The sequence below is a fragment of the Onychomys torridus genome, chromosome 3, assembly GCF_903995425.1.
Source record: "Onychomys torridus chromosome 3, mOncTor1.1, whole genome shotgun sequence".
NCBI lineage: Eukaryota > Metazoa > Chordata > Mammalia > Rodentia > Cricetidae > Onychomys > Onychomys torridus.
The window spans coordinates 46,573,856-46,601,637 of NC_050445.1; the positions used below are offsets into that span (position 1 = coordinate 46,573,856).

At 37.7% G+C, this 27,782-nt stretch overlaps 1 protein-coding gene across 13 annotated transcripts in view; it reads left to right on the forward strand.

Moving 5' to 3' along the window:
• The window catches only part of Cadps2 (calcium dependent secretion activator 2), a 542,247-nt gene that overhangs the window by 365,220 nt on the left and 149,245 nt on the right, over nt 1-27,782 (forward strand). For all 13 annotated transcript variants that reach the window (XM_036180984.1, XM_036180978.1, XM_036180981.1 and 10 more), the window contains exons 10-13: nt 7,598-7,706; nt 9,262-9,462; nt 17,651-17,787; nt 19,815-20,002. In XM_036180984.1, coding sequence (XP_036036877.1) covers nt 7,598-7,706; nt 9,262-9,462; nt 17,651-17,787; nt 19,815-20,002 — 635 coding nt within the window. The remainder of the gene's footprint in view (nt 1-7,597; nt 7,707-9,261; nt 9,463-17,650; nt 17,788-19,814; nt 20,003-27,782) is intronic.

The following is a 27,782-nucleotide window of genomic DNA, read 5'->3' on the forward strand; positions in this document are numbered from 1 at the left end:
TGTGACTCAGGAGTCTATTATGAGGAGTACATTACTTCTAGAGCCAATACTTCCCAAAGCCTAATTGCAGGCTCTCAGTTGTTTCATGGGTCAGGTTTCCTCACTGTTAGTGACAGTCCTGCTCACCGTTGGTGTTCTGTTACCCCCCATCTGTACTCTTTGTTGTACTACGGGCCCAGGTACTGGAAGGGATTCTGGATCTATTGGGCAGATTTTGAGATGTTTAGATAAAATATGAAAGGAAGCAAGCTTTTTAATATTTCATCCTTTTATGGCCCTGTTCTCATTTGTCTAAAGCTGGAACTTTGTGGTTTTTCCCTTTAGAGATTCTTTAACTGGTACTTGAGACTTTGTATGTCCTCTGTTAAAGAGTGATTTAGTGATTTATTACTTGAATCCAACTAAAAATAAAATACTTAACATAAACGTTAAACAGGACCTGGGCCTATTTTCCAGTTTAAATAAAGAATAAACAACATCATTGTGTTTTTCATTGGATACCTTCTGTCCAGTTTTAAGGTCTAGCTCTTTTTTTTAAATTTTTTTAAGGTCTAGTTCTTAAATGACATAAAATTTTTGCACTTTTGGTGGTTCATATATATCAAATATGGATACCTTAGCAGATAACAATGTGAACATATAAATAATATTTGTAAAAATTCTTTGGAAAAACATCGTTTTGGTTTGCAATAAGACAATATCTTAAAATTTATAGTACAGTTATCTAGAATAATTTCACCCAAAATAGAGCAACATAGTATTTAAAACTATACTTAGATGCATGGCCATTTTTTCGTGTGTCTGTCAGTTCATTATTCATTTATAAGGGCATTTAGTTAACATCCTCAACACCAAAATCATGTGCTCCTGCTTTACCCATAATGATGTGGCAAGAGTCAGCCCATGAGATGCGGGAAAGACAAAGAGAGGCAGAATAAAAGAGTAAGGAGGCAGAGGGCAGAGAAGAACCAGCAATCCCAGTGTGTTCACAGCATCCAACCCTCTACCTTTTCTTACTCTGCTTTGTTTTCCACTGAAGAATTCACCACCCAAGGTACTTCACTGTCTTTTCTGTGGGGTGAGGAACATTTTGTGGGTGGTGGTGGGGGTGATGGTGGTGGTGGTTGGTTGGTTTTATTTGTTTTTGAGACAGGGTCTCATTCTGTAGCTCAGACTGTCTGATCTCTGCCTCCCGAGTGTTGGGATTACACATATACTTGAGAAGAAATGAATAATTAAGAGATGAGTAATCTTGACTTATTACTTAATTCACTTTTCTCTCCAGTTCCCTTGGTAGTCTTTGATAGTAACTCAGGGCTGTCTGACATATGACTTTACCGAACACTTAGAGAAATTAGACTTCTACTTAGAGACTGTGGTTGTTTAAAGTATAAGAATGAGAATGATCACATAATGTGATGTCATGGAAGGAACAACAACCTGGATTGAGGAGGCACATCCTAGACTCAGTATGAGCACTGTCACCTGGGCAACCTTGAAAAGGCAGATTCCACTCCCCTCTCCATTTACTAGAGTTGAAATCACAATCTCAAAATCTCAAGGGCCCAGACATCTTATTTCTTGAAACTACTATGTTACAGCAAATTCCAAGTTTGTTTTTGTCTGTCATGTTTTGTTGAGGTCTTACTGTTTTGTTCAAGTTGGCCTGAAACTTAAAATTCTCCTACCTCACCCTCACAGGGGTTGGGATTATAGGTATACAGCTTGTTCTTAGAGAATAATTGTATAATTTTACAATAAAGCTTAGCTTTCAGCTTCACTGTTCTTAATTTAGTGGGCTAAAAATCCTCTGAATATCCTGGTGTCTGAGTTGCAGTTGTATTCTCTTCAAACTCTTACTACATAATCAAAATGTATTGTGTTCAATGCTAAAATAACCTTTTATTTATTTGGTCAATTTTTTGCTAATTAATGGATCAGCAGAATGTTAAGATAGCCCTGTCATAAAAATAAACCTGTAATGCTAATAGCCCTAGACATAATACAAGAGAATATACATGTCAGACTCAATAAAATATATTTTTGTATATATTGGAGTTCATTATAATTGCAAAAATATTATCTTTTTCTAACCTGTTTTTAGTTCACACTGCCTTCCAATGTTTTAGCATTTTCTCTTTTTCTACATGGTAACGTAGTATATAGAAATGGTTTATTTCTCACAGGATACATATATCTTTAAGAAGTTAAAAATATCTTTTTCAGGGCTGAAGAGCAAGCTTGGCAGTTAAGAGCACTTACTGCTCTTACAGGGGAATTAGGTTCTGTTTGTAGCACCTACATCTGGTGGCTCACAGCCACCTGTAATTCCAGTTCCAGGGATCCAGTGCCCTCTTCTGGCCTCTTCAGATACTGCATATATGTGGTATGCATAACATACAACCAGGCACACATACAGATAATAATTTGAGTCACACAACCACACATTTGCTTTGCTGTGTGAGTGACATATCTTAACGAGCTGCTTTCCAAGTTTGGGTTTTATTCTTTCTCCAAGTTTGTTTCCCGAATCTTGATAGTGCTAGTGTTTTGACTGCTTGCTGATGGAAGTGGCCACAGCTTAAATGAAGAACTTGCCTAACCAAGACCTAAAGAATGACAGCACCAATTGACATGCCAGTGTGGGTAGGGAATTCTCCAAAGATTCCACCCTAGATGAACAGCTATAGCAATTAGTGGCTACTGAGAGGGAGAGTTAGTCTTCTCCAGGGACAAGCCTCCTGATTGGTTAACCAATCACAAAATGTCAGCCTTAGACACATATGTACAATACTAAGTGAACTCAGCAGGGTGTATTTATACATTGTGAGAGGGTATGAAACAGTAATAATAATTAAAGTATAAGAGGCTATGAATTCAATAAGGACTTGGGGGTCATGGAAGAAGTTAGAGGGAGGCCAGGGAGAGGAGAATGTATGAATATAGTATTCATAGATGTAATTCTCAAAAATAAATTTTAATACCTCACACTTCCCTGGCTCCAGTTGAATGCATTCAAGTTTTACTACTTGGATGAAAGAAGGTACATCACCTTATGTACCATTTCCCAGACATTTTAAACAGAATATTTAGAATTTAAAATCAAATGTCAGATATGACAAGTAGAAGAGAATGCACTTGAGAGGACATGTCATATGGTCAGGAGAACTACTTGTACTACTTGTTTTTAAAACAAGATAAAAAATGGAGTTTACACTTTCAAAAGTATTACACTTTCAAAGATGGTAGAAGAGAACATTTCTTAAATTTAAATAAATCCCATGTAGACATAGGCAGAGATTTCATGCTGCATACTTTCAAAGTTGGATTATGCACAGTCAGGAGGAGTTAAGTCATAGAGAAGAAAACAGAAGACAAGGCGATGCAGTTAGAAAAACGATGGGGACCGGTGTTAAAGATATTGGGAAATAATGTAAGGAGTTTAGACTGAGAAATAGAAAGACAAGTTTTTCAAGATGAAGGTAATGTTCTCCTACATCGGAGTTGGGTGAAGAAGTGATTGAGACAGGCAAGATGAATGCTGTGTCTAGAGTACTTCACCCAGTGATAGCTGTGTATTCTGGTTAGTAACTGCTGGAGGTATTTGCAAGCTGTGTAGAGAAGTTAGACCCTCCCGTGTTCTTCATCTCTCTCCCAGCAGGTTTCAGATTATTATGGCAGTGATGTGCCAGGGAACTGCTTTTATTATGATTTTAACATCTCCCAAATAAGAGCTGGAGATGTGAGGCTTATTAATTATATGCTCTAAATAATCCTTTGTTGTTACTAATTTATTGTTAAGGCATTGCTTTGCCAAATCCCTTAGTATCTAATTACAGTTTACTCACTCTTAAGACAACTTGGACATATTTTGCTTTATTTTTATATACTCGACCCATCATGGTAGTTGTTTTCATTTCTGGAATGTGAAGTCAGCATTTGACATCTCTTGGGTACATGTCTCAAAGACAAAAGTTAGATCTCTTATTCAGCAAGTTCATGGGGGTGGTGGGGGGGGGGATTAAAGACCTGGCTAAGGTATTTAAATTGGTAGTGTGGTCCAGTTGTAAGATAACACTAACAGTTCTTTTTTGAGATGACCATAGTGGCCCATTCCTATAATTCAATCACTAGGGAGGCTGAGGCAAAAGGATTATTAAATTCACTACCAGGATGTGCTACAAAAGTAGATCTTTGTGATAAAAATGAGGGTTAGGGATGCAACCTGGTAGTAGAATGTGTGACCAACATATTGAAGACCCTGGGTTCAGTCTGCAGTCATAGGAGGTAAATATTTTCTTGTCCAGCACCTGGAAGTGCTGGATCATATATATTACACATCTTCTTATATGCTGAGCTGAATTACAAGAAAAAGGACCAAAGATAAAAAAACAAAATGTTTAAGCCTCTGTATGAATTAGGACTGTGGCTGCAGTGGCAGCTGGAGTGTGGTATTAAGCTGGTGTGCTGGCAATGTATTGTCCAATCAGAGGAAGTCATAATTGAGATATATCCAAAGATGGAATTTAAAATATAGATCTCAAATAATTTTTTTAAAAAATCCAATGAAATGATGGACCAAGAAAATAATCTGCCCCCAGCCTTATAAACTTGAGCTTGTACTTAGTGTCTAAATGTGGACAAAAATTAGCCTTCAGAATATCTATTAGCTTGTATTCAATATTTAAATTATTAATTATTAAATATAAGTGAAACATCAAAGTTAAGAAATGCAGTGGTTGTGAAGAGGTGGCTCAAGTTGAATTTTAAAAGCTCGTATTGCACTGCAGAGGGCCCAGGTTTTCAGCTCCCAGTACCCAAATCAGGTAGCTCACAACCACCTACAACTCCAGCTCCATGGAAGGCTCTTGACCTTCTTCTGGCTTCCAGGGGCACATGCACTCATGTGCACATAACACATACACACACACACACACACACACACACACACACTCACTCACTCACTCACATACACACACATATACACATACACAGAGGCATGTGACTAAAAATAAAATAAATGAAAAAAATACATAAAATACTTCTGGCCTGGTGATAACCCTGGGCCCTCTGGTATTAAAGAACATGAAAATAGAAGTTCTTTATTTAGGATTCATAGACAGAGAAAGTTATGTCATAGCTATGATCTAACATGATGAAACTAAACTGATTGTTTTCATCCTTAACGACTTCAGCCATAAAACTATTACATGTGTAAACTGTAGAACAGTTGTATTTAAGCTGTTTTTATTTCTCAACAGGCCCAGAAATTTAATGAAAAACCCACAACATACAAACAGAGTGTCATACTGTGAAAACTAAACAAGAGATTTAAATCAGGCATTTTCTAAATGTGGAACTTAATATAACTTAAAGTACAGACCCTGAGATTAGAATCTTACATAAGAGAAGGTTAAACAGTAAATTGGATGAATCTATAATAAAATTAAATGCAATAAAAATCACAAATGCAACTATTTATAGAATGTTAAACTCTGAAAAAATTAACAACAACCCAAAATGGACAGATGGAGAAAAAAAAAATGAGATTATATAATTGCTTAAAGGATACATATATAAGTTTTAGGATAATTTTTATAAAATCGAAAGGAATGAAAATAGAACAAAAATGGAACAAAAAAATCAGTGTTTGAAATAATGATAGATAAGATTCTAAAATTGATATTGCCAGAAATTATCCAAGATAAGACAGTCAGCATCCTAGCTAAGATATGCATATCATTCCAAAAGATTTTACAATGAAGCTCTAGTAAGTTGAGAGGAAGACAGCCTTTTCATTGCATTGTTTATTTAGTTATGTACATGTATGTGTGTGGGAACCACTGAGTCTGTGTGGAAATAAAGGACAGCCTACTGGAGTCTGTTCTCTGCCACCATATCGGTTATAGGGATCAACCTCAAGTCATGTTAGACTTGACATTTACCTGCTGAATATCATGACAGCCCCAAACATGGAGAGAACACTTACGAACAGCCACAGAGCTTCTGGGAACATGTTAGAAATGTCCATCTTGTACCTTTATGATTTTGTAAGGCCATATGTCTAGCTTATCCTGTAGATCATGAAGAGGATCTAAATGTGGCTCTTCCAGGACTAACAGTGGCTGCCCTTGGCATGAGACTGACATGTAGCTGGAGAGCTTCTCTCCAGATGCCACCAAGTCCCTGCAGTCCCACAACCCACGTGTAAAATAATCACTCAGACGCTTATATTACTTATAAACTGTATGGCCATGGCAGGCTTCTTGTTATCTACTTCTATCTTAAATTAACCCATTTCTATTAAACTATACTTTGCCACGTGGCTCGTGCCTTACCAGTACCTTACATCTCGCTTGTCATGGCTGTGGCTGTATGTCCCTCCCAGCCTTCTACTTCCCCAAATTCTCCTCTCTCCTTGTCCCGCCTATACTTTCCACCTGACTACTGGCCAATAAGTGTTTTATTTATTAACCAATCAGAGCAGTGCATTTGACATACAGACCATCCCACAGCACTGGCATCCTGTGAGAAGATTCCTTCTCTGACAGCCTGGGCTCCTGCTTGCCTACAGGAGGGAGGTCCCCACTAAGTCCTGATGGACATGTTGTTTGAAGCTACTGAGATCTGGAGCATGTTTATTTCCACTACATAATCTGTTCAGACAAAAAAAAAAAAAAAGAGGAAAATTGAGTACAAGCACAACTGAACTTTCACCAAACTTTTCAGCATGGACACGTAGCCCTTTAACAATGGAATATTGCCTTCAAAATGCTTACAGGATTGCCAGAGTACACACTATATAGAAAGCTACCAGACTGGCACTTAGGAGTATGAACACAAGAGCTTCTATTAAAGGAAGAAACTAAATTCAAAATGACAAAATGAGATTCAAGAAGCAGTGAACATCAAGAAAACTAAGAAAGAGGAAGTACATTAATAGTACAGAAATGTAATGTTAATAAAATATAAATTAATATTTAATGTATATGGTTACATATTTTAATAGTAAAGTGTCCTGTTGCTAAATGCTAACATACTAATAGCAACAAAACGAGGTGGAAATAAAGATGAGGATGAACTCTGGAAATGGTAGTGGATAAGGAGTAAAGCAATCAGTTTGCCGTAATCAAAACCAGCTCAAATTAAAAAAAAAAAAAAAAGAGTTCTCTTACTAATATAGCTCTGATGTAAAGCTCGTACGTAACTGTGGAAAATTGGAGATTTGTTCATTGTTCATGCTTAATTGGGGACCAAAAAGAGAGTTACATATAGTTTGTGAATATACAGAAAGAATGATTGTGTACCGAATTTGGTTGGTTGGCTTTTTGTCTCCTACAAACATATACATGGCAAGGAAACACTAGGTCACCATCCTCATCATATGAGCTCTCACTGCCAGCAGACCTAGGAAAGGCACTTAAGTCTCAGAGCTGAGTTTTGAGGAATGCTAAAAATGGAAAAATTTTCATGCAAATTGTATGTTTTTGCTTGGAAAGTCTGAGCAGAGAGAAACTAAAACTTAAATTTGGTTATTATTTTCCTTTTTGTAACTGCAAACCATTTTTCTCTCTCTCCCTCTTTTTTCACTGAGCAGGTCAGCCAGTACACTTTTGCTATGTGCAGCTATAGAGAAAAAAAGTCTGAACCACAGGAATTGATGCAACTTGAAGGATATACTGTGGATTACACAGACCCCCACCCAGGTAAAGCTAAGTGAACTACTTTTCCAGTCATGTACAGATGTCTGCAACTTTGTGATCTACTGTGTTTGTTCTCCATTTAAAACACCTCTTGATGAATAGAAGGCTTATTTGAGGCTCAAGTAACTGGAAAAGACTTTAAGGTTCAAATTATGTCTTTTACCATCATCTGCTTCTCTATTATTTTTATATAATAATAAAACATTTAAATTTTGCTGATAGAAAAATTGTATGAGATAGAACAATACATGTGGGGGTTGGGGATTTACCTCAGTGGTGGAGGGCTTGCCTAGCAAGCACAAGGCCCTGGGTTCGATCCTCAGCTCCACATACAAAAAAAAAAAAAAAAAAAAAAAAAGAACAATACATGCAGAAACTTCACTGGGAAGCAAAATCACAAAAAAAGAAAAAATTAGGTAATGAAAAGGCAAATAAATGATAGTTAATAGATAGATAGACAGACAGATAAATTTTGAAGCAGTGTTTCTATAGCCCTGGCTAGCCTGAAACTCACTATGTAGATCAGGCTGGCCTCAAATTCACAGAGCTCTACATCCCTTTAACTGGGACGTAGGCACCACCACTCCAACATATATATTATATTCTTATTTTCTCTACAAAATACTTTCTTATATTTCTGTTCCTCCATGTATATTAAAGTAATTTGAACATCACCTAATGATAAATCTGAAATCCAAAAATCTGAAACATTCTTTGAATGCTCATATGATCCCACAGATAGAAAATTTAGAAAATTCTACATCTGACATTATTTGACAAGATGCAATAAAATCTACTTTTTTTTTTTTTTTTTTTTTTTTTTTTTTTACTGCAACCTTCATGTCCTGGGTATAAGTGTATGTCAAATTGGTGATGAGACTGGGATCTCACCCTTCAGATAACTCATTACTTATAACGAGTTCAAGTCCAAATTCCAAATACTCTAAGGTCAAGCATTCCAGGTGTGTAGGCGTCCTCAAACTATGGTGGCTATAGAACTGAACACATGGTGCTTGAAAATGAGTGAATAAGTGGATATATAGATAATAGTGAAATTAATCAGCAATTTTAAGAAACACAAACTTAGATATATTTTTAAATTAACATGCAGAGATGAAGGAGAAATTGGTGGCCATAATCTCTAATTGTTCACTTGCAAATACCACTTTCGTCAAAGGTTAAACTACCATCCAAACTGAAGTATCACTCTTTCCTTACCTGTATTTTTATTTTTCCTGAGCTCATATTTCACTTATATGTAGAATGATAAATATACCAACACAAAGAATCTCCTTCTTTGGCATGAAAGGCCAGATTTCACTCTGTCTTTCTGTGGGGCGTGTTTGTTGTACTGCCTAAATCTTTCTTGTCCAGAGCTGAGTGTCTCCTTGAACTATGTGTAGAAGTGTTTTAGCTATGTACCTTTAAATTGTGGACTGGGGATGTGATCCTCAACTAAGATCATTTCAAGCATTGAGCTCTTATGAATGAAGCTGGGTAAATAAAGACTAAAGTCGCCAATAGTGTAAATTGTAATGGTGTCTTTCTTCTTCCACAGGCCTCCAGGGTGGCCAGGTGTTTTTTAATGCTGTTAAAGAAGGGGATACTGTAATATTCGCCAGTGATGATGAACAAGACAGAATATTATGGGTACAAGCCATGTACAGAGCCACAGGCCAGTCTTATAAACCAGTTCCTGTGGTTCAAAGCCAGAAGCTAAATCCTAAAGGAGGAACTCTCCAGGCAGATGCTCAACTTTGTAAGTTTTGTGAAAATTAATTTGATTATCAAGTAATAACCTTAATAAAATACAAAATTGAAGGAAATTTGTTTAGTATTATAGCTTGGATTATTAATTAACTAATTAGATAAAAGTAGTTCCTATTAGTCATAGAATTAGTTATCTAATTTTTCACATGAATCTGGAGTAAGTGATACCTGTGTGTTGATGGACTGAGCAGCTTATATTTAGGAATATATATGTTTATACATATATGCATATAATAGCAATTAGTAAAAATAATAATAATGATAATGATAATGATAAAGAGGCCATGAATCTGAAGTAGACCTGGGAGGTTTTGGATCGAGGAACAGGAAGGGAGAAGTAGTTATAATATCAAAAAACATTTTTAAAAATTCTGCAGACATTCCAAAAAGAAATTTTATTTTGTTTTTGTATCTTTTAGCCTAGGTTTCTTGTTAGAAGGAGGAAAATATTGTGAAATCAAATTTGATGAAATCCCACTGAATGGGGAAAAGTCACACCGCACATTTGTTTGTGGTGACATGCAAGTACACTGAGCTAGCCCCTTCTGTGCTGCAGAGTGATAAGAGGAACACACAGGAAAAAAGAAAAAGAAAAAAAAAAACAGTTCTTCTTATCTCCAATGCTTTAATGTCACTTATCAATCAGTTTCTATATGCTGATTTAAAACATTAAAACCTGGTGCATCTGTCAGGTTAATTCAGTGGTGACTGACTGTATGCCGTGGGATAGTGTTAGGAGCCGTTTCAAACACACTTGGAATGATCACTGGACCAAATGCTTTATCTTGTTACACTCCTTTACAAAACTTCCCTTATTTCTAGATAAATCAGTCTGTCTCTATCTTTAAGCTCAAGTTGTGGCTTTTTATTGTCAAGTTTTTCGCCGAGATAGTAACATCTTGACATGCATTATTTTCTTCTTTTCCTTTTCACGCATCAAATAATTACACTCTTCTTCTTAGACACTCATGAGTATACTACATCTGAGCATCTTTAAAGACTCTAGAGAGGCCAAACAATTAAAATTGGGATTTGTATCTTCATCTCAACTCTTTCGACACCTCTGAATGCCTTGTTTCACATTTTAGCAGGCTTTTGCCACAGTAGTGCATATATAGTCACATGTTGAATATTCTCTAAGAGTTCGTTCTAGAGGCTCGTTTAGGCATTTCAATTAGCCTGGTGACATCAATTGCATCTTTTTTACTGAAAATGTCAGGTTAGAAATGATGCCATGGGGTGCACATGAGTGCACACACACACACACACACACACACACACACACACACACACGAATGCTTTCCTCTCTCTGTGTGTTGCTATTGTTCTAATCACACATTGTCTCTGGATTATTTTGCCACCTCTGGATGATCTATACTCTTGTTTCTCTTGGTTTAGATTCTCAATAGGCATAACTGGGTGTTTAGAATTAGGTTCTTTCAATATTCATATACCAGACTCTGTTTTTTATCTCATGGGATACTGTTACACAGTATCTAATGTGAAACTCCTTTGTCTTCTTGTAAATTGTGTTTGATATGTGAGCAGTCAGTGCCTCATAAGTAATATTGTAGTATTAGTTTTCTTGTTCAGCTCTATGTTTGAAATTCTCACTCCTGTTTTCATGTGTGAGCCTAATCTCACTCTTCTTGCTATTTCCTTTGTGATAATGAAGCACATCTACCTCTCTGTACCTACTGTTATGTCCACTTTATATTTTTCCTGTTTACTTTCATAGAGAAAAAGATCTACAATGCATCCAAATTTATACCTGACTAATAATACTGAGGTGTTTCAGCTGCACCTGTAAAACATATCTTCATTTACTCAAAACTCCTACATCCTTTTTAATATTGACCTCTGTGGTGGGTATTGTGCTCCCCACAATATTGTGCACCCTAATAAATTTATGTGGGGTCAGAGAACAGACAGCCACTAGAACAAAGCCAAAAATGGTGGCTAGAAAATAGGTCAGAGCAAGCGATAGCAGAAGTTGGGCGGTGGTGGTACACGCCTTTAATCCCAGCATTTGGGAGGCAGAGCTAGCCAGATCTCTGAGTTCAAGGCCAATTTAAAAACAGTTAAGCATGGTGACCCATGCCTTTAATCCCAGAAACCCAGCCTTTAGTCCCAGGGAGTGACGAAGAAAGTAGAAAGGTATATAAGGCGTGAAAACCAGGCACCAGAGTTAGTTAAGCATTTAGTTAGTTAAGCATTTGGCTGGTTTAGCATTCAGGCTTTGGAGCAGCACAGTTCAGCTGAGAGCCATTGGGATGAGGACTCAGAAGCTTCCAGCCTGAGGAAACAGGATCACCTGAGGAACTAGCAAGGTGAGATAGCTGTGGTTTGTTCTACTTCTCTGATCTTCCAGCATTCACCCCAATAACTGTCCTCAGGTTTGATTTTATTAATAAGAACCTTTAAAATTCAACTACAGACCTCTCATCTGCAGACCACTCCTTTACTCTCAGCTAGGCTAATCTCTAAACATGTCATACTTAGAGTGCTATGGTATCATTTTTTTTTTCTGTTTTTTCTAGTGAGTTGTTGCCCATATATGAACTGGTTTTTTTTTTTTTTAACTTTTGAACTAGCATAACTTCTCTTTTTAATTAATATATATTAATTATACATAGTAATGAGTTTTGTTGGGACATTTTCACTCATGTACACAATGTGTTTTTATCTGTTTCACCTTTCATTATCCTCTCTTGCTCCCTTCCCAGTTCTCCAGGTGCCCTCCCTATTTCCAACTAGCCTCCTTTGTACAGTCATGGTTTTTTAGTTTTGAATTGTGTGTGTGTGCACGTGCGTGTGCGTGTGTGTGTGTGTGTGTGTGTGTGTGTGTGTGTGTGGTGTGTGGTATGGTGCATTGAGGTTTTTAGGTTTTTTTTACAGGATCCTGGGTGAGGGGTTGTTTATAAATATGAACTCCTTACTGGTGATTACACACTGGAGAAAATATATCTCCCACCTCCTGTAACTATTAACTGTCTATACTAAGGAAGATGAGGCCTTGTGTGCCTCTGACCATGGCATTCCATCTTATGCTCCTCCTAATTCTCCTAATTACTCTTAGATGCTTTTCAGTCCCACTTCCGTGGCATTCTCTGAACTTTAGAGGGAGTAAAATAGTTCTTCTAGTTAAGGCAAAATATTTAGCAGTCTCTTAGGCTCTGCATTTTATCACTTAGGAGTCTCTGCAGTTACTCTGTTGCCCACTGTAAAAGGGAACTTCTTTGACCAGAGCTAGTGACAGCGCTAATCCATGCATGTGAGCATAGTTATTGAGAAGTATGCTGTATCTATTTTAGCAAAAATAAAAACAGCTTCTTCACTATGGCCTCTGACCTCCTAAGCCATGGGTTTTAACCAGGCTTGCAGTATCAGAGGTGAATTCCTTCCTTCGGAGTGGGCCTCCAATCCAGTCAAAAAGCATTGGTTACTCTCATGACTGGCTTGCCACTATTGCAGCAAAGGCCATTTTTCTGTACTAGAGCTCACACTGTCCACAACGGAGTAAGAGTCTTAATGAAAATACTGTCCCCGCCTTCACCCCCAAGCAGCTTACATAGTATCTTTGGACATTATGAGAGCTTGGTAACAGGAAGAAAACTTCCATCTTGGTTCCAGTTAGATATGGTGTCTTCAGTAATAGAGTCTTGCCCTAAGAGCAGCAAAAGCAGCAAAGTCATTACTATGCAGTGCAAACAGAAAGTAATTTCTCCATTGCACATTCTGAACCCTGACTTCGATGCCCTTCTGGAGATATGCCACATTAAGCACACAAAGCTAGTTGGAGTGAGTGCCCACCCAATATAATGTCCTCCCTCCCAGCAGAGCAGTCAGCCAGGTATTTGGTGGTCCTTCTGTATTTGCTCCCTTAGTCACTTTCAAGTCAATATTAACTGTATTAATTGAACTGTTGACCCCCTATTCTTTGCCCTTGAGTCCACACAGCTATTGTGCTAATGAAACATTCAAATTTTCAGGTTCCACTTGAATGAAACCTCTCTAACTTCTTGAATTTCTAGACAACAGCAGTATTGCTCAATTTGGATTTTATTTCACCCACTGTTAGCACTCTTGGTAACAATACCATCTAAAGAAATTACAGCATGGATATCCAACTGTTGCCATAGAAACTCCACCCTCAATTACCATGTCCCACATCTCTAGTTAGTCCATAGGTTAATCATAACAATTTATGACACTTTCACAGTGCATCATTTAAGATAATTTCTTGCTAGCTTACTTTGATAATTTTTTTACACTGTTTCAGAAGACTAAACTGAAATTTGCTGGCATCATAGCAGTGAACATTTAAATAGTACTACAGGTATTTTTTTATTTTTAAAAAATTTGGATAATTTTTTTTTCCTGCAGTAAACATTAATTGAAGGTAACCTGATAAAACCCAGTTTTAAACAACAGACTTTGGCTATATCAGGTGATTGTAAACACATTTTCTAACTGATTCAGATGCTTCAACTATGTCTTTTAAGAATAAAATATAGATGAATTATGTCAAAAATGTCATGCTACATGAAAATGTATTCTTCTAAAAATGAGAAATTAGACAATATTCTAGCTACTTTTTGTTTTAGTTTATGAGACAAAAATGTAAATGAAGAAATGTAGAGATACACAAAAGATACAAAGTAACAGATTTGTAGGGTGTAGGTTTTATGAAAACCTTTCATTAACTGATCCTGTTAAAGAAGTAGATTGTAGCTGCTCTTACCACAGACTTTAACTGTGCCACTTCACCTAACTCTCTTTGTGTATTCTGTGACATTGTATTGTAATATATAAAATGAAATTACTGTTACAAGTAAAGAGTGATCAATAGCATGCATCTCTGTCTTACACCCCTGTACTTTGTAATGTGCCATAAGCACTTATAGCCATTGCCATTCTTTGTTTAAAATAAAGGCCAGACAACTAAACCAGCTCCACTTTTAGAAAAAATAAAGTTTGAATTTTAAAAAAGCAAAAAATAAAAGTGTTTGTTACACAGGGAGGTCCGAATTTTCTTGGAGTTGATTTTTAGTTTTGCTTGCATTCATGGAAGCTGATGGTGACATATCTTTTCAGACAGAGTTTTGCTTTGTGCTTATCTGACACAGTGGGAGAAGAGATGCTGGGATAGAGCTGTAGCCCTGAGGGGCTGCAGGTTTGATGATGATGATGATGATGATGGCGGTGGTGGTGGTTATTATTACTATTATTATTATATTGTTTAATGTTTATTTGTTGGGTATCAAGCATGTACCACTGCAAATGTATGGCATTCAGAAAACAACCAGAGGCAGTCAGTCCTCTCCTTACGTTATGAAGGTTCTGGGTATGGAACTAGGGTCACCAAGCTTGTCAGCAAGTTCCTTGACTCACTGAACCATCTTATCAGCCCTTGTTTTGTTTTGTTGTTTTTGGGGTTTTCTTCTTCTTCTTCTTCTTCTTCTTCTTCTTCTTCTTCTTCTTCTTCTTCTTCTTCTTCCTCCTCCTCTTCCTCCTCCTCCTCCTCCTCCTCCTCCTCCTCCTCCTCTTCTTCTTCTTCTTCTTCTTCTTCTTCTTCTTCTTCTTTTTTTCCTTTGAGACAGAGTTTCTCTGTGTAGTTCGGGCTGTCCTGGATCTCACTCTGTAGACCAGGCTGGCCTTGAACTCAGAGATCCACCTGTCTCTGCCTCTGGAGTGCAGCAATTAAAGGCACACTCCCTAGCTCTCATTTTGCTTTTTGCCTTAAAATTTTAGTGAGTTTGTTTGCCTATATTTTCTAATTTGAAGGAGAATATTCACTTGTGACTTAATATTTGTGATCATTATGTATGTGATAGCATAGAATGCTATTGTTAATCTAATTTCCCGTTTGTGTGTGCTTTGTCACATTAGTAAAAATTATTTGAAGCTGTATCTTATAAAATATTGTTTTATCAGTTCAAAAAGTTATTTAATTGTAAAAATTAGCTATAGACTTGTTTTCAGAAATATGTATTTTAAGACTGTTTTCCTGTTGCTTTTAAAAATGATTCTTTAAACCTTTATAATAAAATAAGAATTATGAGAGTTTTTTCCTCTGAAATTTATTATATATCCTGTTCTTCACAGATAAACTATTAATGGTCGTTATTTTTAACTGCTGCTTATGACCTCTGCTGAAAGAAATAATGAACAAAAATCAGCAGTTATTTCATAAAAACAATCATCTCAGAAAGGTGACACTAAGCAAATTTTTAACCCAGAGAATGAAGATGCTAAAATAGATCAGTTCCTTCAACTGGAAAATGCATATGTTTTGCCTTCCTTGGTGTTCTTCCTCCTACTCCTTGATACTGTTTCATATTGCTATATATTCAACTTTTATAAGACTTTAGACAGGATAAAAGAGAAGTTGAACTGTCTTATTCCTCAACCCAAGAAAAAAGTTTAGTGTTCATCAATTTAATATTACTTATCATGTCATACATTTCATCATCTGGGGAGTCATTAAATGTAAAAGAACACAAATCGTATTTTATTCAAAACTGGCAACTGCATACCGTACATCAACAATGCATTGTCTTCCACTGCTTTATGGCTGCACTCAGTTCTCATGTTATGTGGACGTGAGGTATACATTCATCTTTGTGTCTTTTATTTTTAATGTGATTCTCAAGACCCTTCAGCTTGAATTATATAGTTCTTCCATCCACAAATATGGCTGAAAGTTGAACTTGACATGGATCAATATGATCTGGGCTAAATATCTAAATGTGACTGATTATGTTAGCATCATGTCCACAGATCAATATTGAGTTTTATTATGAGCCTGACTCTATAATTGGGTTTAATCAATAAACTTTTGTCTCTTTTCCTTTGCAGTTTTAGGGTTGTCCCACATAGATTTTAGAAGCTACACTTAGCTTGCATTTAGGACTCTTATCTTGTGATGACCAGAAAGGGATTTATGTATGAATTCTGAGGAACAATGGGCATCATGTTTACAGTTGTGGAAGAGTCCACTCCAGTCACTGACTGCTTGCTCAGAGCTAATGTTGTAACACCCCAGCACTCCTTTGGAAACTGTGGGGCTTTTGCTGTCTATATTTAGTAAATCGCATTGAAGACTTTGACAAAACATACCATTAATGAAAGCAATCGTAAAAGCTTGCCTTTTGATAAACCCGCAGGGTCCAGAGGCGTTGAAAGATGCAATCTGTAAAGAACAATAAATTTGAACCTTTGATTGAAGTGCCATTTGGGACGTGGTGCATTGTCTGCATATCTGCACAGACACGATGCTCCCTTTTTCATGTCTCTTAAACTTGAAGCTTGAGAGCGTTCAATGCCATTTCTGCATTGAAGTTGGTCCCATTAAAAGCTCCATACAAAAAGCAGACTGGAAGTGATCCAGCTGAAGCTGTGTGCTTATCTCTGCCCTAGTTTGCCATTTGGAAAGCAGGCTTCTGGCCATCATTGCTGTTTCCTTTATGAATAGACTCGGATTGTTTCCTGGTTACTTCTCTTTGCAAGGGTATTTGTAAAATACATCAGCTTTTCTCTCCCTGCTCCCCTCTTTTTGGACAGAGTCTTACTATGTAGCCAGGATTGGCCTGGGATCCTCTATGTAGATCATGCTGGCCTCAAACTCACAGAAACCAGCCTCTGCCTCCCAAGTACTGTGATTAAAGGTACGCACCACCATGTCCAGCCCAACTTCCCTTAAAACTAGAAAATAAGATTGTTCTTTGAGTAGATATTAGAAGCAACTTTGAATATAAGTTGGATTTTGAGCCCGTATGATGGTTCAACAAATAAAGTCATTTGCAGCCAAGCCTGATGACCTTAGTTTGACTCTTGAAACCCACATGGTAGCAGAATCAAAAGAACCAGCTTCTGCAAGTTGTTCTCTGGTATCCAGACGTGCATCATAGCATTTGTGCACTCACACACATAATACATCCATGCAGCTGATGTGTTCATTCTAAATGGTTTGTGGATTTTCTTCCTGTCATTCTGGAGCTTCAGACTCTGAGATTCATCTTAATATGATGTAGTCTTTGCATCATGAACAGTGAATTAAAGGGTGGTCCTCTATTATCATGAGGCCTGAATTTCATGTTCTTTGTAAACTATATTCTTAATTATTATTAATCAGAAACATAAATGTTCTGTAAGTGACTTTTTTTAATTTACAGATGCAGACCGTTTTCAGAAACATGGGATGGATGAGTTTATTTCTGCTAGTCCTTGCAAGCTTGACCATGCCTTCCTCTTCAGAATTCTCCAGAGACAGACTTTGGATCATAGACTGAACGATTCCTATTCCTGTTTGGTGGGTACAAATCTGTCTGTCTATTCTAACCTATAGGTTAGAATAAAAGATTTTCAAAAGTGAGAAATAGTTGCTGTAAAACAACATTGTATCCCTGACTCATTTAATCACTGTAGTTGGGGTTAGGGATAAAGAATTCCAATCGATTGCTTCTCAATTTGAAAATTATACACTTGAAGGCCACTGCTGTGCCACTCAATAGTCGGAAGAATGGACTGCAATAGATGCTGAACTGCTTTATCACTGTCTCCCAGACGATGCTGAGTGAAAAGGAGGATGCTTTAAGTAAAGATGGAAAACCTCCGTCACAGGATTCACCAATCCCTGCACAGACATCTTAAAGTTTATGTTCTATTCATCAGATTTTGCTGTCTTGCACCTGTCTCTTTGATTTCTAGGACTACGTAAGTGACAGGGAAGAAACATAAAAATTAACAATACAATGGAATATACAAAACAGGACAGCTTTAATTTCATCTAGCCCTCCAAAGATAATTTGAATGTGAGAGAGGCAGAGGCATAGAGGGGGCAAAGGAACAGAGGAATAGAGATAGAGAAGTGATTTAAATAGCTAACTGCTACCTGGTATGTGTTGAATGCAAAGGAAAAATTTGATATTATCATTATGTTTTCCCTGACACCACAGAGTGTGGAGATTAAAGTTCTAGCCTAACAACTATTTATTATTGGAAATGGCATTTCCTATCACTACTTGACTCATAGATACTAAGCCTAATAAATTATATTCTCTTCAAAGTCAAATTTCAGACAGATATCTCAAGTCTTTGGAGATATCCAGTGGACACAAAGAAATGAATCAACTGCTCTGCTTACACTGACAATCCATCAATTATTTATGAGTTGGAGAATCGAGCTGGGTTTGGTGGGAAACACCTTTAATTCCAGCACTTGAAACCAGAGGCAGGCAGATTTGCCAGGTCTCTGAGTTCAAGGCCATCCTTATCTATACAGAGAGTTTCAGACCAGATAGTGAGTGAGTTTCAGGCTAAATAGTGAGTCTTGGTCTTAAAATAAAAGGGAAGATAGGGAAGAGGGAAGGAAAAGTAAAACATCTGAAAAAAAAAAAAAAAAAAAACATTCTACCACGTGTCTTGTATACACTGAGAGGGGAATATGATGAGATTATGAGCAGTGCTTGGAGATAAAACAGGCCTAGTTGTCAATCGAGGCTCACTAAAGGATTTTCTCTGTGGTCTTGGACAACTGAGTGCTTTCCCTGTCTGGATGTAGGGTTGGTGTGACATCTCTTCCCTTCCCTTTGTTAATACATTTTCCTGTAGTACCCCTGTCCCCCTCTTCCTTAGTAGTTATTCAGTTTCCTCTAAAAGCCCCTTTCTTCTCTTTATCATTTTAATCTAATCCATGTAAATGAGTTTGTATGGTATTCTGTGAGGCTGCTCTACCCACCTTACCCTCCAGCATTAACCAAACTGGCTGCTTGCTTACTGCCCCACTCCCAGAGCCAGCATCTTCAGAAGAACAAGAAACCACTACTGGAAAATCTTAACTCTTATGATCACAAATGGACAGACTGAGAAAAAATATTCCAGGCATAGCACGCAAATGTGTGCTACTGCCATCCGTGGACTTACTGAAATTTTTTTTTCTAGTTTACGTTATAAAATGCTTTCAGTGAATGGTCAGTTTCAGTGGTAGCATCTACTTTGTTGTTCTCATTTTAACTGACTCATAAAGAAATCAGAGTTTAGGGAGCATCACTCTTTGTGACTGACAAATGTAAATAAATCCTGTGAATAGAATTTGACTAGTTTTGAATAGCACTAGAGAAGGGCAAGGTGTGACACATTATCACAGAGGTATTAGATTGCCAGTGCCGCCAATCACTTCCAAAACTGATGACATTCCATCTTACAACAGCATGTAAAACTTCAACTAGCAAAGCAAATGCCAAGAGACACTCTATTGCTGCTGCTTACAATGCCTAAATAAGCATGCAGAAAAGCAAATCTTAGAAGAAATATGTGTCTTTTTCTTTTCTCTTGCAGGGGTGGTTTAGCCCTGGCCAAGTCTTTGTATTAGATGAATACTGTGCCCGCTATGGTGTGAGAGGCTGTCACAGGCATCTCTGCTACCTTACAGAACTGATGGAACATTCAGAAAACGGTGCTGTCATTGACCCCACCCTGCTCCATTACAGCTTTGCATTCTGTGCCTCTCATGTGCACGGCAACAGGTATTTTAACTTGCAAATACTCAGTGAAATGTATAGGGTTGCCTGGAAGATGGGGAGGATGTGCTTTGCCGGTATCACCTAGTAACAGATTGTGAATAGCAGGTACTTCTCAGTAGGGGGAAAAAAAATCACACAAAGGAAAAATGTACATCAATCTGCTGTTGATTTAGGTGAGTTGCACTTTATGTTTCTTTTTGCTGGCAGAACCACTTGAGAGAGAGAGAGAGAGACCGAGAACATATCCATGAGAGTGCAAGTTGCCTTTTCTTCTCCAGGGCCACCTGGTTCTGCATCTCCTAAGTGTCCAGATGGTTCCTATTGTAGTGCATATGCATGCCTGGGGAGGATTTCCTTAAGCATGATACAAAGCTAAGGATCTTTTCTTAGCCTTTATGGAATAAACTTTCACTGTTAAAGCAAGATCAGACACCATGCTCATGCTGAGACTCCTCCCAACCCCTTCCTTAACTTATATTTCTGGAGCAAGTCTCTTGCATTAAGATTCTGAGCCAATGAACTCACCTCTTGTTTTACTAAGACAGAAGAAAATTAAAAAAAAAAAATCACCTAAGGTAGCCCTCCACAATTCTGTACCTCTTGGGTTAAAAATTTGCTTTTGACACTGTCCTCCTAAAATTGTCTACAGACTACTTTTGTTAAGGCTCTTCCTGTAATGGAAGTCTATACGGTCCAACCCTTGGACCTGTTTAACTATTTTCTATCTCTTGTCTCTGCAGTTTTCTTTTCTTTCTTCCCAAAAACCTGGCTAAGTTTCGGGTTGTTTACAGCATGACTGTAATGATCAAGGGACTCAGAAGTCAGAGCATCCTTGTTCAAGTACATAGTTAATAGCCGAGTGACTTAGGTGAATTTCATCATGTTTTCTAGAGTACCCACCTTAGGAAAAGCAAAGCCATAAATTATAGTTGGAAATGAAGCATATTAGTAAATGCAGAGCACTTAAAGTCTGCTAGGTTAGCATTTTTAAAAGTTGACTTCTGTTGCCTGGAGTATTGTCATCATGTCAGACAGGAGGTTCTTGGCTAGTAACAGCTGACATGTGGAACGTTCTTCTAACACCTTCCACCCATGTGGAAACTTAAACCTAGGATTTCATCAAACCTGTTTCATCATTGTCCTTGTTTGTCTCTTCTCTGGCCTCACCTCCCTTTGTTCTCCAGTCATGCTTGCTTTCAAGCATTCATTCATTCATTCATTCATTCATGCCTTCATTTGTTTATTTCAAATACTTCCTGGTCCCTCAGATTCCTAAGTGTGATGCAACATTTCTCTTACCTCAGTTCCAAGCCTGGTCTCCTCTTTTGAAGAAAATTTTTTTTTTTTTTTTTGATATCCCACATCTTTCCCACTTCCACAGCTTCCATTGTGACCTCTCCATACATGGGTAATTCCCACCCAATTATTATGCAAGGCTACAGATCTCTACTGACATTTAGTATCTGGAATGTTCTAGTAATACAGTCAACCTTTCATATCTAAAATTAAATCTAGGATTTTACCAAACCAGTTTTTGGACAAGCTCTTGTAGTTCCTATCAGCAGCTAGTAACACTCCTGATACAAAAGAAATGTTTTAATAAACATTCGCTGCATGGGGGAGTTCATTGTTTGTCTTAATGTCGCTTCCATTAATGGACTCTTGACATCTAACTTAGCACTTTTATTTCCTCTCTTAGACCCCATTTGTTGTCACTGTCAATATTTTGTCCACATATTACCATACAAATTTCTCTATTTTTAATTTTCAATTATCTGTCATAATTCCAGCTTTTTTTCCTCTTAGCCTTTATGAATATATCTCCCATAAGCGATCTATCAGTCACCTTCAAAATTAACTTTTAACTATATATGGTTTCAAAGCTCTTAGTAATTCCCATTCTATTATTAGGTTAAAAATAGAGTCTGAGCCATGCTATTGATCTTTTCCCATCATTGCCCCATTCTGTCTTACAAATTTTACTTACATACAGTCTTATCCCATATAACCTGTTAGTGTTTGTGGGATATCTCACTTTTTTCTGGTCTTTTGCGGTCAGATGGCTAAAACTCTTATAAGATACAATGGATACAATGGAACTTCGTTGAAATCCCTACTGCTACCATTCCTCAGTCCACAGTAAAACAGAGTTGCCCTTAGTCTCCGTCTTCTCACGTTTTCACTTAGGAACCCATGCTTGCCTGAGTAGTAGGAAAACGTTGCCAATTGTAGTTTCTTTTTGTTGTTGTTCTCGGTTGTCGCATTTCCCCACACTGAGCTCTCCGTTGAGTCACGTGAGGTGAGAGAGCAGCAAGTGTCAAGGGCTCTTTTACTGAGGCCACTTACCTCCTAGCTGTTGCACTGAGGCCTGCGTCCTGGGCTTGGGGTAAGAAACACGTCAGTGTGAGGCAGCATTCACAGCTGCCTAGAGAGCGGGAAAGGCTTCCGTGACACACACCCAATGGCACGTAGATAATCAGATCGCTTTAGTTGTTGATGCTGAAAGGCAGGCTTGAATTGCAAACAATTACTGAGAAATTCAACTAATGAGCCCCCAAAATTTGTGTGTCTGAGACGCATTTTAATGTGAAGCTCCTGAAGCACCCAGGAGTGCTTACCACTGCCTGAGAGGAGACATGATTTGATTCCTAGGTTGCTATAGTTACCTTTATTCTACAAAACTATTGTTTTCTTCGTAATGATAATGTAATTTTTATGAAGCAAAGTTGGCATTTATTAAGAAACAGGTTTAGTATATATTTAAGCAGGGGTGTCAGGAGAGGCAGGAGAGGAGGGAGAGATGTAAAAGAACAGTAGCACACACTTGATAGTGGGTGTGGGCTTCTAGGGTCATGTAACTCGTAATAAAGTATGTTTATATGTCCCTGCATATTTTATCCATTTTCCCATTAAATTCACTTCATAAAAAGTTAAAATATACACAGTGAGTTGGTCTCTGATTTGGGTGGATGCAGCTTAAAAAAAGAGAAAGGAAGAAGTGGAGTGTGAGGGCAATTCAAACTTCAGCTTAGGGTAGATGTCATCCAAAATACACTAAGAAAAAAAGGGGGAGGGGATTTAGCTCAGTGGTACAGCGCTTGCCTAGCAAGCACAAGGCCCTGGGTTCTGTCCTCAGCTCTGGAAAAAAAAAAAAAAAAACACTAAGAGTTGTGGCATTTCCTGTGATGATTACAGTCCAATAGGTGCCATTTAGGAATGTCCTTCTCCCATGATCGAAGAATAAAAGGACCCAAACATGTCTGCTGGAATCCTGGCTGTGAAATCTGCAGACTAAACCAGGTTGGAAAACTTCTTAACCTTCTAGAACTTTGGAGTTCTTGGGTATGAAAGGCAGGGGACCACAATGTCAAGGCACTGGATGAATATAGGGACTCTATCAGAATCAACTGCTATTATCCTAGTGTGCATCCCTGACGCCCCAGGGCAAGAAGATGTAAGCTGTGAGGAAGGAGAAAATGCAGAAAGCCTATAGTCCAGCCATCCTGCCTCCTGCTAAGCAGAAATATTGCAGTGTGTGTGTGTTTATACTACTAATTTCTTTGCTAACAGAATATTCTGGTTTAATCCCTTCCTTCTTGAGATTGTATCCCTATGATGCATGTCTGCCATGCCTGGTGTGTGTCTACACAGACTTTTTGTGAAGAATTATGTCAGTGTCCAGTCCCTACTTTTCTGCAGTCTGCCATCATCATTTTTTTCTGATCATTTTTACATTTGTCAAGACACACAGAGAAACATTTTGTGCATTGCCTGAAAACCACCTCTGACAAAAAAAATTCAAAAGGAAGAAGGCTCGCCTTTTGTTACTCGCTGAAGTGAAGGACAGCAAGCAGCATCTTTTTTCAGGGAGTGTATCCCATCAAGTGGTGCTGAGCTTGCTGGGTGTGTGCATCCTGTGTGCTGCGTCTTCTCTGAATAGCTCTCTGAAATAAAAGAATAGATATAAACAGAAAAGGCCCGGCTGGTACCAACACGGAGGAAGACAGAAAGAAGAAAAGGAGAAAGAAAAAGTGAGTCAAGGACAGAAACAGACCCACTCCTGCAGGAAGATTAACCACACACACCCGTGAATAATACAGCCTTTCACAATGACAGTTCCACTGAGGGCTGACAGCAAGATGAAAAGAGACTCGAGAAACAGTGTATCCCAAGGGCAGAGTTCGAGGCTGATCTGTGTGTTTGTAAGGCTTGATTTTCTAAGTCATGCCAGGGGTGGAGAAATGAACGCTGCAACGTAAAATGGCTTTTATGTCCCAGTTTCATGTAAGACCTACGATACAGTCACCCATTCTTCTCCCTTTAGTAAAGCCACCTGGGATCTGCTACACGACTATCAAAAGAGAGCTCTGATGTAGTGGCTTTCAAGCAGGAGGTAACCGTGTACCGTGTGACTGTAGGATGTATAAAAATCACCTTTTTTTCCTGTGGCTTCCTGATCACAACACAGGGTGGTAGAAAACCTTAACAGGTATCTGTCGGGTCATTGGATTTTGATACTTCCGTCTTCGTGGATGCAAACATTGCCCTTGTTCGTCGCTTCAAAGATGATGCCTCCACCTCTCTACTCTGATTTTAAAGACAGGAATACATGTTTTCAGTAAAATCATAGATAATGAATCAAGGAGGATCATAAGAATTTTCACTACTACCTCTTAATCTAGGCTTAGGTATATGGCTTAAAGAAATTATATTTAATGGCGTAATCTTAGCATGTTAGAGGAAGAGCTAGGAGGATCAGGAATTCAAGACCATCTTATATTACATATAGCTAGTTGGATGCCAGCTGAGGGTACATGAGATCCTGTCAAAAAAAATTAGATATGAATGTCACCAAAACTTTAAGTGTAGAGGCTCATTACCAGGGAGTGGGAGCCATCAGTAGGGTTGCCCCTGAAATACCGCTCATGTGACTGATTTCAGCCAATGTGATAAATGCACAAGGGTAATATGAATGAATGCCTTTCAAATATAAATCATGTGATGTTTTAAATTTTTGAGAAAATATAGAACATCCCTAAATCTGTTTTGATCACACATTTTCAGTGTTATTTTTATCTGTCCAGCCTAGTTCATGATGCAGGGTAAATATGCACTCTCAACACAACAGAAAAATAGAGAACACTAGGAAAGAGGGGAGACTGAATATGTGTATTAGCACTGACATGGGAAACAAACATCTGTGTTCTTATTCCTGGCTCTTCTACTTACCAGCTGTTTGACTTTGAACAACTGGTCCTAGTCTTTCTGAGCCACACCTCTTACCTGTTCATTTACCTATGACTAAGAACATTGATGCTACCTACTTCCTTTGGTTCCCAAATAAATCAAATAAAAGTATGTGAACAATTTGTTCATAGTCAGATACTGTTGAATAATCATGTCATGACCTTTTTATATACACTGTGTAAGTTTACTACCCCTTACACGAAACGACTGGAACAAGAAGTGTTTCTGGTCACAGATGCTTTTGAATTTTGAAATGTTTATAAATTTTACTGGTTGGACACCCCAATTATGGCTGAGTAATGATGATGGAAAAGCTTTTGGATTTCAGATTTTTTTCATCAGGGAGGCTCAACCCACATGAGCTTCTGCAGGTCTTGTTTAGAAGCGCTGAGTGTTCCAGTGAATGTTGAGCACCATGGTGGGTAGAGTAGTCCATAAACAGGCTTCAAGCGGGAATTGTTTTCTGAAATGTTGTAGCTCCTTTGCACTATGTTGCTTGGACTGATTGTAGACCTGATGCAAGATTAACACAAGCACAGGCCAAAGCTGGAGGGAAGAAAGCTACCATCAAGTAGATAGGGAGACAAGCTGCATCCTGGGGATAGTTAGTTATGGAGCCCCATGATCAGCATCCTGTTTTCTGTTTATCTTCAGCAACTTTGAGACTTTCCTAAAGCACCGGATAACGAGCCTTTGGGTGGTAAATCAGAGAGGCAAGAAGGGGGTGTTTTAGTATACATGAGATACATCAGGTAAGCCAGAGACAGAAACAAGATCTACATTGCTGACCCATGACAACAGCATTGATTTTAGCTTTTCCTTCACCCCTATCTGCCACCTCTGTCTTCTGCACTGAAGCAGCTGACTATCACCATACAAACTGTTAGGAGAAAAATATACAATAGAGATGATAAGCTCAGTGAACTAGAGAAAGAAGGTGTTCCAAGTGTGACACAAAAAAGAAAGCATGGAATCAAACAGTAAAAATTAATTTGCTTTCATCAGCATGCATGTTAATGGTAACGGGACTGAACTGACTAAAATATTAATCCTACCAAAAATTAAATCAGAACTTATTTTACTATTGTATAACACACTAAAATTCAAGACTATAGGAAAGCCAAAAGTATGAACAAATGCATCTGAGACAAATACAAAAAGAAAGTCCATTTCCTAAAGAGTACAACCCCACCATTGGTAGCAGCCCACTCTGAATTTGCCAGATAGAGTCCAGTACTGTGTATAGTCTCTTAGTCTGTTAGCCCTGTGGTTCTAGTGAAGAGCTCTCCAGTATTCAATGGGGCAGCAGTTTATCTCCCATCATCTTTGATGAGGTGACATCATTCATTTGTCACAATACGCATTCCATCTATAAATCCCTGGGCATACTGTTTAACACACTGTTGGTTGGTTGGTTTTCATTTCCAAGTTTGCATGGGGTAAAGGTCATTCTTTGCCCTCTATAGTTCTTACAGTTGTTGGTTTTGGCAAACATGGTTATCTCCCCACCACCCTAAAAGTTGACTTCCTTGCCCTTGGGTTTTTTCTTTCCCTTAATTTCTTTCCTTCCTTGATTTTGAGGAATTTTTCCCCAATCTTCCTAATTCATAGTGGATCATACATTCTACCATAATGAGGGGTTTGAGACTATATACCTTCATAAATGTTGTTTTTATAATATATTATAAATCTTCTATGTAGGAGATATTAAGATTGCTTTCAAAAAATTTTAATCATTAAAATTCTTAAGACTTGACCTAAACCTCATTTTATTATGTGATCTGTGAGGTACCAATTCTTTGTAAATTGTGGGGATTTTCTTTATGATTAAGTATGTGTCAAATATCAAAATTCTAAAAATGATTCAAAAGTTATAAATGTTCCCTATTACTTTTTTTTACCTTGATGCAGTTAGTGCAGGCAGAATCTATGTGGTCCATATCTTCTAACCCTTATCAATTTTTGCCTGTTAGATCTGTGGGGTTATGAGCATGGGATATGGAGGCCTGCCATTGATGCTACACTTTCTTCTATTTCTGTCCATTTTGCTTTGTATAATTTTGAAGCTGTTTTATTAAGTACAATCAAGCTTTAAAATTCTTCAGTCCTCCTGTGAACTTTATTATTTAGTGACCCTTATCATAACAAGTGTTGATTTTGTATAATCTTATTTAGACAATTATTGTCACTTTCTTTTTGTCTCAGATACATTTGTTCATACTTTTGGCTTTTCTATATTCTTGAATTTTAGTGTGTTATACAATAGTAAAATAAGTTCTGATTTAATTTTTGGTAGGATTGATATTTTAGTCAGTTCAGTCCCGTTACCATTAACATGCATACTAATGAAAGTAAATTAATTTTTACTGTTTGATTCCATGCTTTCTTTTTTGTGTCACACTTGGAACACCTTCTTTCTTTAGTTCACTGAGCTTATCATCTCTATTGTATATTTCTCTCGTAACAGTTTGTATTGTACAACAGTTATATTGGAATATTTACCAGGTACATGGCCAAACCTTTAATGCTGCATACA